The sequence below is a fragment of the Salmo trutta genome, chromosome 31, assembly GCF_901001165.1.
Source record: "Salmo trutta chromosome 31, fSalTru1.1, whole genome shotgun sequence".
Taxonomy (NCBI): Eukaryota; Metazoa; Chordata; class Actinopteri; order Salmoniformes; family Salmonidae; genus Salmo; species Salmo trutta.
The window spans coordinates 34,383,824-34,404,158 of record NC_042987.1 but is presented as its reverse complement, the minus strand read 5'-3'; the positions used below and the strand labels follow the sequence as shown (position 1 = coordinate 34,404,158).

Here is a 20,335-nt window from a genome sequence, read left to right as displayed (position 1 = left end):
ATTGATGTCACAGTGATTAGAGGGACAATAGAGTGCTGAGTAGGCTACTAATGACCATGAGCAGCATCAGAGCTTGGAGAACCCTAGTTACCGTGACTAAACGGTCACATGGAATTTGACTGCGGTCGTTACTCGTCACCGCCGGTGTGGCGGTAAAGCGGTCACCGTAACAGCCCTACACAGAGCATCCCACTGTTCTGAGTAGTGTTCACAAATGCAAAACGTTAATTGTCCCCCACGATGAAATGGATACGTTTGTCGCACACGATATCTGACGGCAGTGGCCAAATTTTTTAGAAACTTGGGTGAATGATGCGTCGTGCCATAGAGATCCGGGATTTTCAAAATGACACTGATTGGCCCAAGGTGGTAGCTATCGTAATTAACTGAAATGTGTTAGTCACAAACAATATCTTAATTGGGATGCATTATTCTTCAGGGACGACATGTTTACTGTTGCCATGTTTTTTTTTAAAAACATTTCATTACATTTTAGTCATTTAGCAGATGCTCTTATCCAGAGCGACTTACATAAGTAATTAGGGTTAAGTGCCTTGCTAAAGGGCACATTGACAGATTTTTCACCTAGCCGGCTCTGGATTGAACCAGCAACCTTTTTCGGGTTACTGGACCAGCACTGTTAACCGCTAGGCAACCTGCCACCTTACTTCACTTGTGTTCCTTTCCTGAGAACGTGGAGCCGGCGGGGAAGCGCTTTATGGTGGCGGTGGACATTAGCACATCACTGAGCAGCGTTGTTAAGGGGACTGCCGTAAGCACAGCTGTAGCGGCTGCAGCCATGGCCATGGTAAGTCAACACACTATGAGCGGTACTCCTAAACAAGGCTAAATGACTAATGTAGTTGTTTGCAGCTGTCTTTGAAAGCGGTGTCTCTAACAGTTCGAAGACTGGTCTCTGGAGGAATGTATAGTCAAGGAAAGGGTCTGTTGACACATTCTATGGATTCCTGCCACATGTTTCCCCACATGCCCCCATCTCAAGAGAGCACAGGCATTGCATGCGTGCTTTGTAATGAGGTCTTGTCATTTTTACATTTGAATGATAATTCCTGGCATCTTAGAGAGGGACTATTTCAGCATTGTGTTCTAAGTTGGTTGTATCTATGTTACAGATTTTTGCGCGGACGGAGGCAGAGACACAGGTTATGGCCTACTCTGAAGGAGCTATAGTTCCTTGCACCATCACTGAAGGCATGTCTCTTCGACAAGTAGCAACCGAGCTGGTCAAGGTATGGAAACAAGAAGTGTCTCTCTACAAACTATGCACCTCTGAATGACAAAATACATTTTTTACGGAAAGCTTGCTTGGAAAAAACGAAATTCTCTTGCCAAAGTTCTAAAAGTTCACTGAAAGGCAATGAGAAAAGCTAATTTCCATTTTGTTACGCTGGGCCCTACTGAACATTATCAATTTAAAATGTAATGACTCTGTGTTGTGTTCATAGCTTGACACCCTGTGTCAACCACCTGTTCACAGATCCCCAGTGGCTATACAGACTGTGCTCTCCCCATCCTGTGGGCCTCGGAGAAGACGATCACCGTGGACATGTTCATCATATTCACCAACACTGCCTGTTGGCACGGCGAGGCCAATCCAGCGGAGTGTCTGAGGATGTACCGACATGTAAGACACTTTGCTGTGGTGTACCACTGTCCTTCCCCTCTTAACTCCTTATTTTTTTGGGTTGCATAGATATACAGCCTCCATTATTACATCATTATATTGTATGTCATTACGTGGAACTACAACACTGTAGTGGCATGCAAGTGGCAAACATGGCATGACACATCCGCAAATATTGTATCCTCTGATCGTTCTTAATCATGTCAAATTAAAATGTATTGGTCTCGTACACATATTTTACAGATGTTATCGCAGGTACAGTGAAATACTTATGTTTCTAACTCCAACAGTGCGATGATACCTAGCAATACACACCAATTCTAAAAATGAGTTAGTTGGGCGGCATCCACATTTTCATACTGTTTCTGTACCATCCCGGGGTTAAACGGTATTACCGAATGTCCACACAAGGGCCGGTAATTTCCCCAAAAACACTTTTTTTTTTAATACATAACTATTTAGGCAACAGGGATCTTGATCCAGGAGAGGATTGAATGTCTCTGTTTTAACCAAGAAGCTTGATCTTGACATCTAGCCACTTAGCTAGCAAGTTAGCAAACCAAATGCATAGCTGGAGTCCTGAGCTGGATCTAATTTATTTGGCATATTGGACATTTTTTTTTATAGTTATACTTAACCTATAGTTACAGTATAAGTAGTAGCGTATTACGGTATTGAAAATCATACCGGCATTATTTGTAAATATTTCTAAATTCAAAAACATCCTGTGGCGTTCTGCATTAGCATCGAATAGCCCCCGTGATATGCAACTTTTCAGTGAAGTTAGGAACCAATATACACAGTCAGTTAGGAAAGCTAAGGCTAGCTTTTTCAAGCAGAAATTTGCATCCTGTAGCACAAACTCAAAAAAGTTCTGGGACACTGTAAAGTCCATGGAGAGTAATAGCACCTCCTCCCAGCTGCCCATAGCTCTGAGGCTAGGAAACACTGTCACCACTGATAAATCCACGATAATTGAGAATTTCAATAAGCATTTTTCTATGGCTGGCCATGCTTTCCACCTGGCTACCCCTACCCTGGTCAACAGCCCTGCACCCCCCACAGCAACTCGCCCAAGCCTCCCCCATTTCTCCTTCACCCAAATCCAGATAGCTGATGTTCTGAAAGAGCTGCAAAATCTGGACCCCTACAAATCAGCCAAGCTAGACAATCTGGACCCTCTTCCTAAAATTATCTGCCCGAAATTGTTGTAACCCCTATTACTAGCCTGTTCAACCTCTCTTTCGTATCGTCTGAGATTCCCAAAGATTGGAAAGCTGCCGCGGTCATCCCCCTCTTCAAAGAGGGTGACACTCTAGACCCAAACTGCTACAGACCTATATCTATCCCACCCTGCCTTTCTGAGGTCTTCGAAAGCCAATTTAGCAAACAGATTACCGACCATTTCGAATCCCACCGTACCTTCTCCGCTATGCAATCTGGTTTCAGAGCTGGTTATGGGTGCACCTCAGCCACACTCAAGGTCCTAAACGATATCATAACCGCCATCGATAAGAGACATTATTGTGCAGCCATATTCATCGACCTGGCCAAGGCTTTCGTCTCTGTCAATCACCACATTCTTATCGGCAGACTCAACAGCCTTGGTTTCTCAAATGATTGTCTCGCCTGGTTCACCAACTACTTCTCTCATAGAGTTCAGTGTGTCAAATCGGAGGGCCTGTTGTCCGGACCTCTGGCAGTCTCTATGGGGGTGCCACAGGGTTCAATTCTCGGGCCGACTTTCTTCTCTGTATACATCAATGATGTCGCTCTTGCTGCTGGTGATTCTCTGATCCACCTCTATGCGGACGACACCATTCTGTATACCTCTGGCCCTTTGGACACTGTGTTAACTAACCTCCAGACGAGCTTCAATGTCATATACAACTCTCATTCTGCGGCCTCCAACTGCTCTTAAATGCAAGTAAAACTAAATGCATGCTCTTCAACCGATCGCTGCCCGCACCTGCCCGCCCGTCCAGCATCACTACTCTGGATGGTTCTGACTTAGAATATGTGGACAACTACAAATACCTAGGTGTCTAGTTAGACTGTAAACTCTCCTTCCAGACTCACATTAAGCATCTCCAATCCAAAATTAAATCTAGAATCGGCTTCCCATATCGCAACAAAGCATCCTTCACTCATGCTGCCAAACATCCCCTCGTAAAACTGACCATGCTACCGATCCTCGACTTTGGCGATGTCATTTACAAAATAGCCTCCAACACTCTACTCAACAAATTGGATGCAGTCTATCACAGTGCCATCCATTTTGTCACCAAAGCCCCATACACTACCCACCACTGCGACCTGTACGCTTTCGTTGGCTGGTCCTCGCTTCATACTCGCCGCCATACCCACTGGCTCCAGGTCATCTACAAGTCTCTGCTAGGTAAAGCCCCGCCTTATCTCAGCTCACTGGTCTCCATTGCAGCACCCACCCGTAGCACGCGCTCCAGCAGGTATATCTCACTGGTCACCCCCAAAGCCAATTCTTCCTTTGGCCGCCTTTCCTTCCAGTTCTCTGCTGCCAATGACTGGAACAAACTGCAAAAATCACTGAAGCTGGAGACTCATATCTCCCTCACTAGTTTTGAGCACCAGATGTCAGAGCAGCTCACAGATCACTGCACCTGTACATAGCCCATCTGTAAACAGCCCATCCATCTACCTCATCCCCATACTGTATTTATTTATTTATCTTGCTCCTTTGCACCCCAGTATCTCTACTTGCACATTCATCTTCTGCACATCTACAATTCCAGTGTTTAATTGCTATATTGTAGTTACTTCGCCACCATGGCCTATTTATTGCCTTACCTCATTTGCACACACTGTATATACACTTTTTCTACTGTACTATTGACTGTGTGTTTATTCCATGTGTAACTCTGTGTTGTTGTATGTGTCGAACTGCTTTGCTTTATCTTGGCCAGGTCGCAGTTGTAAATGAGAACTTGTTCTCAACTAGCTTACCTGGTTAAATAAAGGTGAAATAAATAAAATGAATGGTATATTGCCCAAGCCTAGTCAGAGTCTGGAATATAAATATATGTACCAGTCAAAAGTTTGGACACCTACTCATTCAAGGGTTTTTATTTTACTATTTTCTACATTGTAGAAAAATAGTGAAGACATAAACTATGAAATAACACACATGGAATCATGTGCGAAACAAAAGTGTTAAACAAATCAAAAGTAGCCTCCCTTTGCCTTGTTAACAGCTTTGCACACTCTTGGCATTTTCTCAACCAGCTTCACCTGGAATGCTTATCCAACAGTCTTGAAGGAGTTCCCACGTATGCTGAGCACTTGTTGGCTGCTTTTCCTTCTCTCTGTGGTCCAACTCATACCAAATCATCTCAATTGGGTTGATGTCGGGTGATTGTGGAGGCCAGGTCATCTGATGCCGCACTCCATCACTCTCCTTCTGGTCAAATAGCTTTTCCACAGCCTGGAGGTGTGTTTGCGTCATTGTCCTGTTGAAAAACAAATTATATTCCCACTAAGTGCAAACTAGATGGGATGGCATATCGCTGCAGAATGCTGTGGTAGCCATGCTGGTTTAGTGTGCCTTGAATTCTAAATAAATCAGACCGTGTCACCAGCAAAGCACCATCACACCACCACCTCCATGCTTCACGGTGGGAACCACACATGCGCAGATCATACATTCACCTGCTCTGCGTCTCAGAAAGACACGGCAGTTGGAACCAAAAATCGAAAATTTGGACTCGTCAGACCAAGCGACAGATTTCCACCGGTCTAATGTCTATTGCTCATGTTTCTTGGCCCAGGCAAGTCTCTTCTTATTGGTGTCCTTTAGTAGTGGTTTCTTTGCAGCAATTTGACCATGAAGGCCTGATTCATGCAGTCTCCTCTGAACAGTTGATGTTGAGATGTCTGTTACTTGAACTCTGAAGCATTTATTTGGGCTGCAAATTCTAATGAACTTATCCTTTGCAGCAGATGTAACTCTGGGTCTTCCTTTCCTGTGACGGTCCTCGTGAGAGCCAGTTTCATCATAGCGCTTGATGGTTTTTGCAACTGCACTTGAAGAAACTTTCAAAGTTCTTGAAATGTTCCATATTGACTGACCTTCATGTCTTAAAGTAATGATGGACTGTCATTTATCTTAGTTTATTTGAGCTGTTCTTGCCATAATATGGACTTGGACTTTTGCCAAGTAGGTTCTATCTTCTGTATACCAACCCTATTTTGTCACAACACAGCTGATTGGCTCAAACGCATTAAGAAGGAAAGAAATTCCACAAATTAACTTTTTAACAAGGCACACCTGTTAAATGCATTCCAGGTGATGACCTCATGAAGCTAGTTAAGAGTGTGCAAAGCTGTCATCAAGCCAAAGGGTGGCTACTTTGAAGAATCAAAAATATATTTATTTGTTTAACACTTTTTTTGGTTACTACATGATTCCATGTTTGTTATTTCATACTTTTTGTTCAATATTATTAGACAGTGTAGAAAATAGTAAAAATGAAGAAAAACCCTTGAATGAGTAGGTGTGTCCAAACTTTTGATTGGTACTGTGTGTATATATACAGTGCATTCGGAAAGTATTCAGACGCCTTGACTTTTTCCACATTTTGTTAAGTTACAGCCTTAATCTAAAATTGATGAAATTGTTTTTTTGCCCTCAATCTACACACAATACCCCATAATGACAAAGCAAAAAGATGCTTGTAGGAATGTTTGCTAATTTATTCTAAATATCACATTTATGTAAGTATTCAGACCCTTTACTCAGTACTTTGTTGACGCACCTTTGGCACTGATTACAGCCTCAAGTCTTCTTGGGTATGACGATACCCTGTATTTGGGGAGTTTCTCTCATTCTTCTCTGCAGATCCTCTCAGGTTGGATGGGGAGCGTTGCTTCACAGATATTTTCAGGTCTCTCCAGATATGTTCGATTGGGTTCAAGTCTGGGCTCTGGTTGGGTCTCTCAAGGACTTTCTGAGACTTGTCCCGAAGCCACTCCTGCGTTGTCTTGGCTGTTTGCTTAGGGTCATTGTTCTGTTGGAAGGTGAACCTTTGCCCCAGTCTGAGGTCCTGAGCACTCTGGAGCAGGTTTTCATCAAGTATCTCTGTACTTTGCTCCGATCATCTTTGTCTCGATCCTGACTAGTCTCCTAGTCCCTTCCGCTGAAAAACATCCGCACAGCATGATGCTGCCGCCACCGTGCTTCACCGTAGGGATGGTCTCAGGTTTCCTCCAGATGTGACACTTGGCATTCAGGCCAAAGAGTTCAATCTTGGTTTTATCAGACCAGAGAATCTTGTTTCTCATAGTCTGAGAGTCCTTTTAGGTGCCTTTTGGAAAACTCCAAGTTGGCTGTCATGTACCTTTTACTGAGGAGTGGCTTCTGTCTGGCCACTCTACCATAAAGGCCTGAATGGTGGAGTGCTGCAGAGATGGTTGTCCTTCTGGAAGGTTCTCCCATCTCCACAGAGGAACTCTAGAGCCCTGTCAGTGACCATCGGGTTCTTGGTCACCTAGGCCCTTCTCCCCCGATTGCTCAGTTTGGCCTGGCGGCCAGCTCTAGGAAGAGTCTTGGTGGTTCCAAACTTCTTCCATTTAAGAATGATGGAGGCCACTGTGTTATTGGGGGCCTTCAATGCTGCAGAAATGTTTTGGTACCCTTCCCCAGATCTGTGCCTCGACACAATCCTGTCTTGGAGCTCTACGGACAATTCGTACATTCACCTCTAGTACGTTCATCTCTAGGAGACATAATGTGTCTCCTTCCTGAGCGGTATGACGGCTCCGTGGTCCCAAGATGTTTATACTTGCTTACTATTATTTGTACAGATGAATGTGGCACCTTCAGGCGTTTGGAAATTGCTCCCAAGGATGAACCAGACTTGTGGAAGTCTACAATTTTTTTCTGAGGTCTTGGCTGATTTCTTTTGATTTTCCCATGATGTCAAGCAAAGAGGCACTGAGTTTGAAGCTAGGCCTTGAAATACACTGCTCAAAAAAATAAAGGGAACACTTAAACAACACAATGTAACTCCAAGTCAATCACACTTCTGTGAAATCAAACTGTCCACTTAGGAAGCAACACTGATTGACAATAAATTTCACATGCTGTTGTGCAAATGGAATAGACAACAGGTGGAAATGATAGGCAATTCGCAAGACACCCCCAATAAAGGAGTGGTTCTGCAGGTGGGGACCACAGACCACTTCTCAGTTCCTATGCTTCCTGGCTGATGTTTTGGTCACTTTTGAATGCTGGCGGTGCTTTCACTCTAGTGGTAGCATGAGACGGAGTCTACAACCCACACAAGTGGCTCAGGTAGTGCAGCTCATCCAGGATGGCACATCAATGCGAGCTGTGGCAAGAAGGTTTGCTGTGTCTGTCAGCGTAGTGTCCAGAGCATGGAGGCGCTACCAGGAGACAGGCCAGTACATCAGGAGACGTGGAGGAGGCCGTAGGAGGGCAACAACCCAGCAGCAGGACCGCTACCTCCGCCTTTGTGCAAGGAGGAGCAGGAGGAGCACTGCCAGAGCCCTGCAAAATGACCTCCAGCAGGCCACAAATGTGCATGTGTCTGCTCAAATGGTCAGAAACAGACTCCATGAGGGTGGTATGAGGGCCCGACGTCCACAGGTGGGGGTTGTGCTTACAGCCCAACACTGTGCAGGACGTTTGGCATTTGCCAGAGAACACCAAGATTGGCAAATTCGCCACTGGCGCCCTGTGCTCTTCACAGATGAAAGCAGGTTCACACTGAGCACGTGACAGACGTGACAGAGTCTGGAGACGCCGTGGAGAACGTTCTGCTGCCTGCAACATCTTCCAGCATGACCGGTTTGGCGGTGGGTCAGTCATGGGGTGGCATTTCTTTGGGGGGCCGCACAGCCCTCCATGTGCTCGCCAGAGGTAGCCTGACTGCCATTAGGTACCGAGATGAGATCCTCAGACCCCTTGTGAGACCATATGCTGGTGCGGTTGGCCCTGGCTTCCTCCTAATGCAAGACAATGCTAGACCTCATGTGGCTGGAGTGTGTCAGCAGTTCCTGCAAGAGGAAGGCATTGATGCTATGGACTGGCCTGCCCGTTCCCCAGACCTGAATCTAATTGAACACATCTGGGACATCATGTCTCGCTCCATCCACCAACGCCACGTTGCACCACAGACTGTCCAGGAGTTGGCGGATGCTTTAGTCCAGGTCTGGGAGGAGATCCCTCAGGAGACCATCCGCCACCTCATCAGGAGCATGCCCAGGCGTTGTAGGGAGGTCATACAGGCACGTGGAGGCCACACACACTACTGAGCCTCATTTTGACTTGTTTTAAGGACATTACATCAAAGTTGGATCAGCCTGTAGTGTGGTTTTCCACTTTAATTTTGAGTGTGACTCCAAATCCAGACCTCCATAGGTTGATAAATTTGGATTTCCATTGATTATTTTTGTGTGATTTTGTTGTCAACACATTCAACTATGTAAAGAAAAAAGTATTTAATAAGATTATTTCTTTCATTCAGATCTAGGATGTGTTGTTTAAGTATACATCCACAGCTACACCTCCAATTGTCTCAAATTATGTCAATTGGCTTATCAGACGCTTCTAAAGCCATAACATCATTTTCTGGAATGTTCCAAGCTGTTTAAAGGCACAGTCAACTTAGTGTATGTAAACGTCTGACCCACTGAAATTGTGATACAGTGAAATAATCTGTCTGTAAACAATTGTTGGAAAAATGACTTGTCATGCACAAAGTAGATGTCCTAACCGACTTGCCAAAACTATAGTTTATTAACAAGAAATGTGTGGAGTGGTCGAAAAATGAGTTTTTAATGACTCCAACCTGAGTGTATGTAAACTTCTGACTTCAAATCTATCTATCTATCTATCTATCTATCTATCTATCTCAGCAAAAAAGGAAACATCCTCTCGCTGCGTTTATTTTCATTAACTTAACATGTGTAAATATTTGTATGAACATAACAATATTCAACAACTGAGACAAACTTAACAAGTTCCACAGACATGTGACTAACAGAAATTGAATAATGTGTCCCTGAACAAAGGGGGGGTCAAAATCAAACGTAACAGTCAGTTTCTGGTGTGGCCACCAGCTGCATTAAGTTCTGCAGTGCATCTCCTCCTCATGGACTGCACCAGATTTGCTAGTTCTTGCTGTGAGATGTTACCCCACTCTTCCACCAAGGAAAACCTGCGAGTTACCGGACATTTCTTGGGGGGAATGGCCCTAGCCCTCACCCTCTGATCCAACAGGTTCCAGACGTGCTCAATGGGATTGAGATCTGGGCTCTTCGCTGGTCGTGGCAGAACACTGACATTCCTGTCTCGCAGGAAATCACGCACAGAATGAGCAGTATTGCTGGTGGCATTGTCATGCTGGAGGGTCATGTCAGGATGAGCCTGCAGGAAGGGTACCACATGAGGGAAGAGGATGTCTTCCCTGTAACGCACAGCGTTGAGATTGCAGGCAATGACAACAAGCTCAGTCCGATGATGCTGTGACACACCATGATGGAGCCTCCACCTCTAAATCGATCCCGCTCCAGAGTACATGCCTCGGTGTAACGCTCATTCCTTTGACGATAAATGCGAATCCGACCATCACCCCTGGTCAGACAAAACCGTGACTCGTCAGTGAAGACCACTTTTTGCCAGTCCTGTCTGCTCCAGCGACGTTGGGTTTGTGCCCATAGGCGACGTTGTTGCCGGTGATGTCTGGTGAGGACCTGCCTTACAACATGCCTACAAGCCCTCAGTCCAGCCTCTCTCCGCCTATTGCAGACAGCCTGAGCACTGATGGAGGGATTGTGCATTCCTGGTGTAACTCGGGCAGTTGTGGTTGCCATTCTGTCCCTCAGGTGTGATGTTTGGATGTACCGATCCTGTGCAGGTGTTGTTACACGTGGTCTGCCACTGCGAGGATGATCAGCTGTCCGTCGTGTCTCCCTGTAGCGCTATCTTAGGCGTCTCACAGTACGGACATTGCAATTTATTGCCCTGGCCTTATCTGCAGTCCTCATGCCTCCTTGCAGCATGCCTAAAGCACGTTCATGCAGATGAGCAGGGACCCTGGGCATCTTTCTTTTTATGTTTTTCAGAGTCAGTAGAAAGGCCTCTTTAGTGTCCTAAGTTTTCATAACTGTGACCTTAATTGCCTACCGTCTGTAAGCTGTTAGTGTCTTAATGACCGTTCCACATGTGCATGTTCATTAATTGTTTATGGTTAATTGAACAAGCATGGGAAACACTGTTTAAACCCTTTACAATGAAGATCTGTGAAGTTACTTCGATTTTTACGAATTATCTTTGAAAGACAGGGTCCTGAAAAAGGGACATTTATTTTGTGTGTGTGACACTTACATTTACATTTAAGTCATTTAGCAGACGCTCTTATCCAGAGCGACTTACAAATTGGTGCATTCACCTTATGATATCCAGTGGAACAACCACTTTACAATAGTGCATCTAAATCATTTAAGGTGGGGGGGATTAGAAGGATTACTTTATCCTATCCCAGGTATTCCTTAAAGAGGTGGGGTTTCAGGTGTCTCCGGAAGGTGGTGATTGACTCCGCTGTCCTGGCGTCGTGAGGGAGCTTGTTCCACCATTGGGGTGCCAGAGCAGCGAACAGTTTGGACTGGGCTGAGCGGGAACCGTGCTTCCTCAGAGGTAGGGGGGCCAGCAGGCCAGAGGTGGATGAACGCAGTGCCCTTGTTTGGGTGTAAGGCCTGATCAGAGCCTGAAGGTATGGAGGTGCCGTTCCCCTCACAGCTCCGTAGGCAAGCACCATGGTCTTGTAGCGGATGCGAGCTTCAACTGGAAGCCAGTGGAGAGAGCGGAGGAGCGGGGTGACGTGAGAGAACTTGGGAAGGTTGAACACCAGACGGGCTGCGGCGTTCTGGATGAGTTGTAGGGGTTTAATGGCACAGGCAGGGAGCCCAGCCAACAGCGAGTTGCAGTAATCCAGACGGGAGATGACAAGTGCCTGGATTAGGACCTGCGTCGCTTCCTGTGTGAGGCAGGGTCGTACTCTGCGAATGTTGTAGAGCATGAACCTACAGGATCGGGTCACCGCCTTGATGTTAGTGGAGAACGACAGGGTGTTGTCCAGGATCACGCCAAGGTTCTTAGCACTCTGGGAGGAGGACACAAGGGAGTTGTCAACCGTGATGGCGAGATCATGGAACGGGCAGTCCTTCCCCGGGAGGAAAAGCAGCTCCGTCTTGCCGAGGTTCAGCTTGAGGTGGTGATCCGTCATCCACACTGATATGTCTGCCAGACATGCAGAGATGCGATTCGCCGCCTGGTTATCAGAAGGGGGAAAGGAGAAGATTAATTGTGTGTCGTCTGCATAGCAATGATAGGAGAGACCATGTGAGGATATGACAGAGCCAAGTGACTTGGTGTATAGCGAGAATAGGAGAGGGCCTAGAACAGAGCCCTGGGGGACACCAGTGGTGAGAGCGCATGGTGCGGAGACAGATTCTCGCCACGACACCTGGTAGGAGCGACCTGTCAGGTAGGACGCAATCCAAGCGTGGGCCGCGCCGGAGATGCCCAACTCGGAGAGGGTGGAGAGGAGGATCTGATGGTTCACAGTATCAAAGGCAGCAGATAGGTCTAGAAGGATGAGAGCAGAGGAGAGAGAGTTAGCTTTTGCAGTGCGGAGAGCCTCCGTGACACAGAGAAGAGCAGTCTCAGTTGAATGCCCAGTCTTGAAACCTGACTGATTAGGATCAAGAAGGTCATTCTGAGAGAGATAGCAGGAGAGCTGGCCAAGGACGGCACGTTCAAGAGTTTTGGAGAGAAAAGAAAGAAGGGATACTGGTCTGTAGTTGTTGACATGGGAGGGATCGAGTGTAGGTTTTTTCAGAAGGGGTGCAACTCTCGCTCTCGAAGACGGAAGGGACGTAGCCAGCGGTCAAGGATGGGTTGATGAGCGAGGTGAGGTAGGGGAGAAGGTCTCCGGAAATGGTCTGGAGAAGAGAGGAGGGGATAGGGTCAAGTGGGCAGGTTGTTGGACGGCCGGCCGTCACAAGACGCGAGATTTCATCTGGAGAGAGAGGGGAGAAAGAGGTCAAAGCACAGGGTAGGGCAGTGTGAGCAGGATCGTTTGACTTAGCAAACGAGGATCGGATATCGTCAACCTTCTTTTCAAAATGGTTGACGAAGTCATCCGCAGAGAGGGAGGAGGGGGGGGGGGGGGGGGGAGGGGGAGGAGGATTCAGGAGGGAGGAGAAGGTAGCAAAGAGCTTCCTAGGGTTAGAGGCAGATGCTTGGAATTTAGAGTGGTAGAAAGTGGCTTTAGCAACAGAGACAGAAGAGGAGAATGTAGAGAGGAGGGAGTGAAAGGATGCCAGGTCCGCAGGGAGGCGAGTTTTCCTCCATTTCCGCTCGGCTGCCCGGAGCTCTGTTCTGTGAGCTCGCAGTGAGTCGTCGAGCCACGGAGCAGGAGGGGAGGACCGAGCCGGCCTGGAGGATAGGGGACAGAGAAAATCAAAGGATGCAGAAAGGGAGGAGAGGAGGGTTGAGGAGGCAGAATCAGGAGATAGGTTGGAGAAGGTTTGAGCAGAGGGAAGAGATGATAGGATGGAAGAGATTAGAGAGTAGCGGGAGAGAGAGAGTGAAGGTTGGGACGGCGCAATACCATCCGAGTAGGGGCAGAGTGAGAAGTGTTGGATGAGAGCGAGAGGGAAAAGGATACAAGGTAGTGGTCGGAGATTTGGAGGGGAGTTGCAATGAGATTAGTGGAAGAACAGCATCTAGTAAAGATGAGGTCAAGCGTATTGCCTGCCTTGTGAGTAGGGGGGGAAGGTGAGAGGGTGAGGTCAAAAGAGGAGAGGAGTGGAAAGAAGGAGGCAGAGAGGAATGAGTCAAAGGTAGACGTGGGGAGGTTAAAGTCACCCAGAACTGTGAGAGGTGAGCCATCCTCAGGAAAGGAACTTATCAAGGCGTCAAGCTCATTGATGAACTCTCCAAGGGAACCTGGAGGGCGATAAATGATAAGGATGTTAAGCTTGAAAGGGCTGGTATGAACTCAGCCTTGTTGGCTGCAGACCGGCAGTTCCAGAGGCTGCCGGAGACCTGGAACTCCACGTGGGTCGTGCGCGCTGGGACCACCAGGTTAGAGTGGCAGCGGCCACGCGGTGTGAAGCGTTTGTATGGCCTGTGCAGAGGGGAGAGAACAGGGATAGACAGACACATAGTTGACAAGCTACAGAAGTGTTGTTTCTTGTATTATTGTCTCTTGTGTCTTTAGAGAACTGTTTCACTTTGATATCCTTTTTCTTCTGTCCTGATTTTCTCTTTCTTTTCTTCTGTTAACTAGATATTCTTTGTTATTCTTCGTTAGCTAGCTAGCTTCTTCCAAAAGCATTAGATTGCACACAGGTGGACTTTAACTAATTATGTGACTTCTGAAGGTAATTGGTTGCACCAGATCTTACTTAGGATCTTCATAGCAAAGGGGGTGAATACATATGCACGCACCACTTTTCCGTTTTTAGAATTTTTTTTTCACCAATTTGGACTATTTTGTGTATGTCCATTACATGAAATCCAAATAAAAATCAATTTAAATTACAGGTTCTAATGCATCAAAATAGGAAAAACATCAAGGGGGTGGATTCTTTTGCAAGGCACTGTATATGCAGGTGTGAATTTACCACATGTGTTTCTTCAACTTTATTGGAGTCCATCTCAAGGATGATCAATGGAAACTGGATGCACTTGAGCTCAATTTCGAGTCTCATAGCAGTGTCTGAATACTTATGTAAACAAGGTGTTTTTTTGTTGTCATACATTTCTAAATCTGTTCTTGCTTTGTCATTATGGGGTGTTGTGTAGACTTGAGGAAAATATTTAATTTAATCAATTTTAGTATAAGGCTGTAACATATCAAAATGTGGAAAAAGTCAAGGGGTCTGAATACTTTCCAAAGGCACTGTGTGTATATATAATGGTGTGAATAGACAGTATGCACAGTATATGGATTTAAAAGGGTCTCGATTGTGTTTTGTTTTTGCTAGAAAATGGGTATCTTCTCCAAACTTATGGTGTGTGGGTTGACCTCCAACGGTCTATCCATCGCTGATCCCGCCGAGGACAGGGGCATGCTGGACCTCTGCGGCTTTGACCTGGGAGCCATAGAGGTCATCCGTAACCTAGCCCTGGACCTGATCTGAGAACAGATTCTGGACAGTGCAAAGACGAGAAAGAAAAATATGGAGAGAATTGGTGGAAATACCTTGAAATGGATGTGGCTGGAAACGACGCAGAGAGCAGATTTTTTTTTTAAGTTGATATTTCCAATAACGATTTCTTCAATTTATCATAACCTCAAAAAAATGATAAGGTCTCCCTATTGGTCATGTTGAGAGTTTAGCATGTCTTGGGGGTATGATGCATCAAGTGCTTCATTTCTAAACGGTAAAACAGATGAAAATACTCTCAAATAAAAAGTGACATCTGTACTTTTTGGGCACAGCGGTCTAAGGCACTGCCTCTCCGTGCTAGAGGTGTCACTACAGACCCTGGTTAGATTCCAGGCTGTATCACAACCGGCCGTGATTGGGAGTCCCATAGGGCGGTGCACAATTGTCCCAGCGTCGTCTGGGTTAGAGTTTGGCCGGGGTAGGCCGTCGTTGCAAATAAGAATTTGTTCTTAACTGACTTGCCTAGTTAAATAAATACTCACACCTCATATCTAACATTTGAGCTCAAATCCAAAATGCTGGAGTATAGAGCCAAATTCAAAGTTTTAGCTTCACCGTCCAAATAAATACGTAGGGGAGTTTATGTAAGAAGGAATCCCTGTATACATCTACCACTGGAGGATGGCTCAAAATAATGGCTGGAACACCGTTTGATACCATTTCACTTTTTCCACCCCAGTCATTACTACAAGCCTGTCCACCCCAATTAAGGTGCCACCAATCTCCTTTGATATGTTATAGCAAGTTTGATGTGAACATAGAGCCCTTTTTTAATCTGTCAATTTTCATCATTTAGCAAACTCACTTATCCTGAGTGACTTACAGGAGCAAATCAACAGATATTTCACTTAGTCTGTTCAGGGATTCGAACCAGTGACCTTTTGGTTACTGGCCCAATGTGCTTAACCGCTAGGCAACCTGCCTCGTCTCTTTTGACTTCTTCAATTGGTCTAATCACTATATAGAAGACTAAGCAACTTATTTTGTTCGATTGCAGTATATATTTTTTGTTTTTTTATTAGGTCAAACACATGATAGAATACACTTGGTGCACTTAAACATGTAACATGCGAATCCATTTAGTTTCATTTGCTTTGTCACAAGTCAAAACAAGGAAGTATTTGATGCCAAGAGATGAGAGAGTGACTGTCATCATTTGTCACTGGCAGTTTTTGGCAAACCTGCAAAATTGGTTTATTCCCTGGGTCATGTTCATTAGGGCAGACGTTCGAAAAGGTTTTAAAATCTTGTACAATGTAAAATTTAAAATAAACGTTTCTTATTGAACAAGTGCAGGAAGTACCCTCCCTGTTTCAATTGGTTTTCTATTTGGTGCCTAATGATCTCGACCCTGGAATCTATTGATTTTATGGATTACCAATGGCTTTTTCTATTGCTGTATCATGTTGTTGAAGGTCTAAACAAGACCATTTAATAGTCTGAAGACTGAAGCTGCTAGACGCACATTAAAAGTATTCCAGTGTAGGAGGTTTATGATAAACAAGCACTAATGTTAGAATGTCAGTTATCCAAATACTTACTAATGTTCCATAGAAACTCACTAGCTACTTTTCCATTGTAATAGATCCCACTGAATGTATCTTTGTCATACTTGTGTAACACTGTAGATATTTAAAATGCAATGCTTTATAATTCTTCAAATATTGAATAAATAAAATGAGAACACTAAAATGCTTTACCTTTTAGCAGTCAATTCAATGGGAGAATGTTGGCTGAAGCTAAAATAGCGCAAGTGGAAAGTATTAACTGTGGTTTATTGAATTGTTATTTTCTGTCTTCTGTCATTTCAGATCAACCCTAATTTAGACAAAACAAATTCAGACCTGGTAACTGTGATTTCTAAAGACCTTTTTACTTTGTGTTGATTTCATCTTATTCAATATAAAGTATGGCACAAAATGTCAGTCTATTAAGGCCCCACCAGTTCCCAAGTTGGTCCCAACCCCATGAGTTGAGATAGAAGCCCATCTGAGGACATCGGTTCGAACGTAGTTAACAGAACATGCTACATTTGAAAATGCTCTAGACTCTAATAATGCATTCATTCTGAGGTAATAATACTTTGGAGTCATTTGCGATAGTAGAGAATACAGTGGGGCACATTGACAGGTGGAGATAGAATGGCCACAGTCCATATTGATAGAGAAAGTTGAACTGAATAAATTCTAAACGTAGGCCTTACTGTCACATGACTAATCCATTCCTCTTTCAACTGAAAGGTGATTTCAGTTCATATTGCATGCCATTTACATTAGCCATAGTGTCAATGCAAACCTTAATAAAGTGTTTCATGGACATTTCTTTACCATGTGTGTATTTACTTTACAAAATGTACCTTTTACAGAGAAGGCAAGCAAGTATTTTGTGGCTATAGAAGGGAATTCAATTTTTCTTTTTAGGCATAATGGCCATAAATGAATCATGATACATTTATGCATTTTATATATGGAGAACAGAGATTATAATAAAACAAAAAGTGAAATGTTATGCAATTTGTTTGAGAATAGACCTATCCATTGACACTGAACACAAATACAACTGGAAATTGGGATCAGGCATTCTGTGAGACCACATTGCATTCTGTTGATAGGTGACTGGGGGCCTTGCAATCACGCTCGCTAGTTACATGAAGACAAGTGAAGATGGCGGACGTGTTGAGTGTTCTTCGCCAATACAACATCCAGAAAAAAGAAATCGTCGCCAAAGGAGACGAAGTTATCTTTGGAGAGTTCTCTTGGCCCAAAAATGTCAAGACTAACTATGTCATTTGGGGGTATGTTAATTTTGCTTATAAATTGGTAAATTACTCGCTTCAATCGGCCTGTTGTAGCTAGGCTAGCTAGTAACGTTAATAGCTAACGTTAATGTTAGCGCGATAAGGTTGTTGATGCTAAAACTTTTCTTGCTGTGTTTAAAAGGTGCTAGCTACTATTTGCACCGAAAGATAGCAAATGCAGTTATCATTTATTGTTAGTTTGGGGGGTTTAACTAGCACACTAGCTAACTATCTAACGTTAATTGCTTTGTGTAAAAGCCACTACCCAGGCAACATTGTCATAAGCCAGCTGTCATGTTTGCAAACCCGCGGTAGTTAAGTTACAGTATTGCAACTAACTATTGATTTCCTCAGGTGACCGTACCTGTCACCGTGTTTTTACATTTCTAGCTTGCCAGCTAGACGTTACGTTGATGTTCTGTGTCAGCTAGCTAGCTAAGTATTTCCTGGTTTTTGCAGAACAACCAGTCGTTCAGGCCGAATGACATGAAATAGTTGGACAACCTCATTTTAACCCAACAAGTTGGGCCAGTTGGAAGTGTCATTGGAAAGCTGTGACAGTCGTCCTGGTCACTATTTGTGTGTAACGTCATTAACAAAATACAGGATTTAAACTATTTATCTAAGCCTTCACTATTAATGCATGCATTGTGACTAAATTCCAGATTAGTTCCACAAGAGGGCACCTGGATTTTACTGAAACAACTGTAAACAATGTGCAAAACTACTGGTCAACGCTGACTAGTGTTACAAAATTCTTTTAACTTTCCCAACATTCCCTGGTTTTCCAGAAATCCTGGTCGAAGGATTCCCGATTTCATGTTTATTCCGTGAATCTTCTAATAAACATTTCTGGAAAACATAGGAATTTTGGGAAAGTTAGTTTAATTTTGCAATGCTAAAGCTGATTGTAATGATTTTCAGAACTGGAAAGGAGGGTCAGCCCAAGGAGTACTATACTCTGGACTCCATTTTGTTCCTGCTCAACAATGTGCATCTCCCTCATCCATCCTATGTGCGAAGGGCTGCAGTAAGTAGATTTAATGTCCTCACTGCAAGTGAGAGTTGTATAGAGTTAGTTGAGTACTGCTGTCATGTGCCATGGATGTTCTGTCTTCTCAGTGTTGCCAGTGGTCTATTGATTGTCATTGCCAGAGGCGTTGTTGTGACCTTGGTAAATTGTGTTGTATTTCATTGTGATTTACTTGGGTTTTCTGATCACCCCCTAGACAGAGAACATTCCGGTTGTCAGAAGACCTGATAGAAAGGGCTTGCTGTCCTATCTCAATGGGGAAAGTTGTAAGTATAAATTGAAACCAAATCAGATTTAATACAGTGAAATTAATGCACACACGTAGATTCCATTGAAATTATTGTACTAAAGCAATTTCCTTTTTGATTTCTCTTCACAGCTACTTCGACAAGTATCGACAGAAGTGCCCCCATAGAGATTGGTTTGCAAAGGCCAACGCAAGGTAGTTTTAGCATTTTGAATATGACAACTCTTCCATTGATTGAATGATTTAATCCATGTATATTAGAAAATGTGTTCCCTTGAAACGGATATATCAACAGTCCATGCTGTAAGGCCTAATATACTATTTTGTTCACCATTGGCCTGTGTTGCACATGCAATCAGCTTGGTGAGAGTCATTTTAGATATTTTGCAGATTAGAATTGGAAAGGTATTGCATAATTTTGCACAAGTTGGCTAATTAATCCTGTATTGCATCATCAGTCAAACGAGCATCAGATGAGGTGTCATCCGAAGCCAAAAAACCAAGGATTGAGGTATGTATATCATCTTTGACCGGCGCCATTCAGACTCCTCAGCTCAGTTCTTTATAGAACGTACTCCTCAGCTCAAAATGAATTATTTATAGGTATCCTGTTTAACAAGATGCCAGATGACTTGCTTGTTAAGACATTTTTATCCAAAGCAATTTACAGTACAGTGAATTCATACATTTTGAGAATATGATCCCTGCCCAAATTGAATACATGATTATCTTTCATCATACGGAGCATTTTACCATTCTAACACATTCTGTTGTTATCTAGGATGAGGAACGAGTGCGACTGGACAAGGAGCGTCTGGCTGCTAGACTGGAAGGCCACAAAGAGGGCATAGTGCAAACTGACCAGATCAGGTATGAGGTGCCTACACCCTTCCATCATCCAGTCAAGTTTATTTTGAAATATATATATTTTTTATTTTTTATTTTTACGGTTCAACAACATAATGAAACTGCCAGCATCGAGCTGAATTGCGAGTATAGATTTGTTAAAAATACCAAAACACAATAAACCGAAAATATTGGTCCTAAGCAATTGATGAAAGTAGCTAGTAATGTTTATAATCTGCTGTTGGCCTGGGCAGAGCAGTCTTATGACTAGCGTTAGGATGGGTATGAAGGTACTGTCATTGAACGTCCATAGTTACAAAATATGGGCCGTTATCATGAAGCCATTCACCATTGCTACATAGGTTTTAAGATGCTACGGTATCCCAATGAGAGCAGGCTGACATAAATACAAACCAGGAAGTTTGCCTTATTCACTAAACACTGCATTATTTAAATTCACTGCTCAATCAACCCCAAACATTAATTTCTACTCGAGGCAGCTTAGCTTTTTATTAGAACGTTTTTTTT

The 20,335-nt window shown here is 44.1% G+C and overlaps 2 protein-coding genes across 8 annotated transcripts in view; both read left to right on the top strand.

Annotated features, from left to right (window-relative positions):
* The window catches only part of ro60 (Ro60, Y RNA binding protein), a 28,997-nt gene extending 11,797 nt beyond the window's left edge, over positions 1 to 17,200 (top strand). For 6 of the 7 annotated variants that reach the window (XM_029726339.1, XM_029726336.1, XM_029726338.1 and 3 more), the window contains 4 exons: positions 692 to 808; positions 1,134 to 1,250; positions 1,499 to 1,645; positions 14,699 to 17,200. In XM_029726339.1, the coding sequence (XP_029582199.1) occupies positions 692 to 808; positions 1,134 to 1,250; positions 1,499 to 1,645; positions 14,699 to 14,854 (537 nt within the window). In that variant the 3' untranslated portion in view covers positions 14,855 to 17,200. The remainder of the gene's footprint in view (positions 1 to 691; positions 809 to 1,133; positions 1,251 to 1,498; positions 1,646 to 14,698) is intronic. The other variant, XM_029726341.1, reaches the window with a different exon arrangement.
* Positions 17,201 to 17,503: 303 nt separating this feature from the next.
* The window catches only part of cdc73 (cell division cycle 73, Paf1/RNA polymerase II complex component, homolog (S. cerevisiae)), a 36,700-nt gene continuing 33,868 nt past the window's right edge, over positions 17,504 to 20,335 (top strand). Inside the window, exons 1-6 of the mRNA XM_029726344.1 lie at positions 17,504 to 17,678; positions 18,606 to 18,711; positions 18,911 to 18,980; positions 19,094 to 19,156; positions 19,420 to 19,472; positions 19,743 to 19,831. Coding sequence (XP_029582204.1) covers positions 17,548 to 17,678; positions 18,606 to 18,711; positions 18,911 to 18,980; positions 19,094 to 19,156; positions 19,420 to 19,472; positions 19,743 to 19,831 — 512 coding nt within the window. The 5' untranslated portion in view covers positions 17,504 to 17,547. The remainder of the gene's footprint in view (positions 17,679 to 18,605; positions 18,712 to 18,910; positions 18,981 to 19,093; positions 19,157 to 19,419; positions 19,473 to 19,742; positions 19,832 to 20,335) is intronic.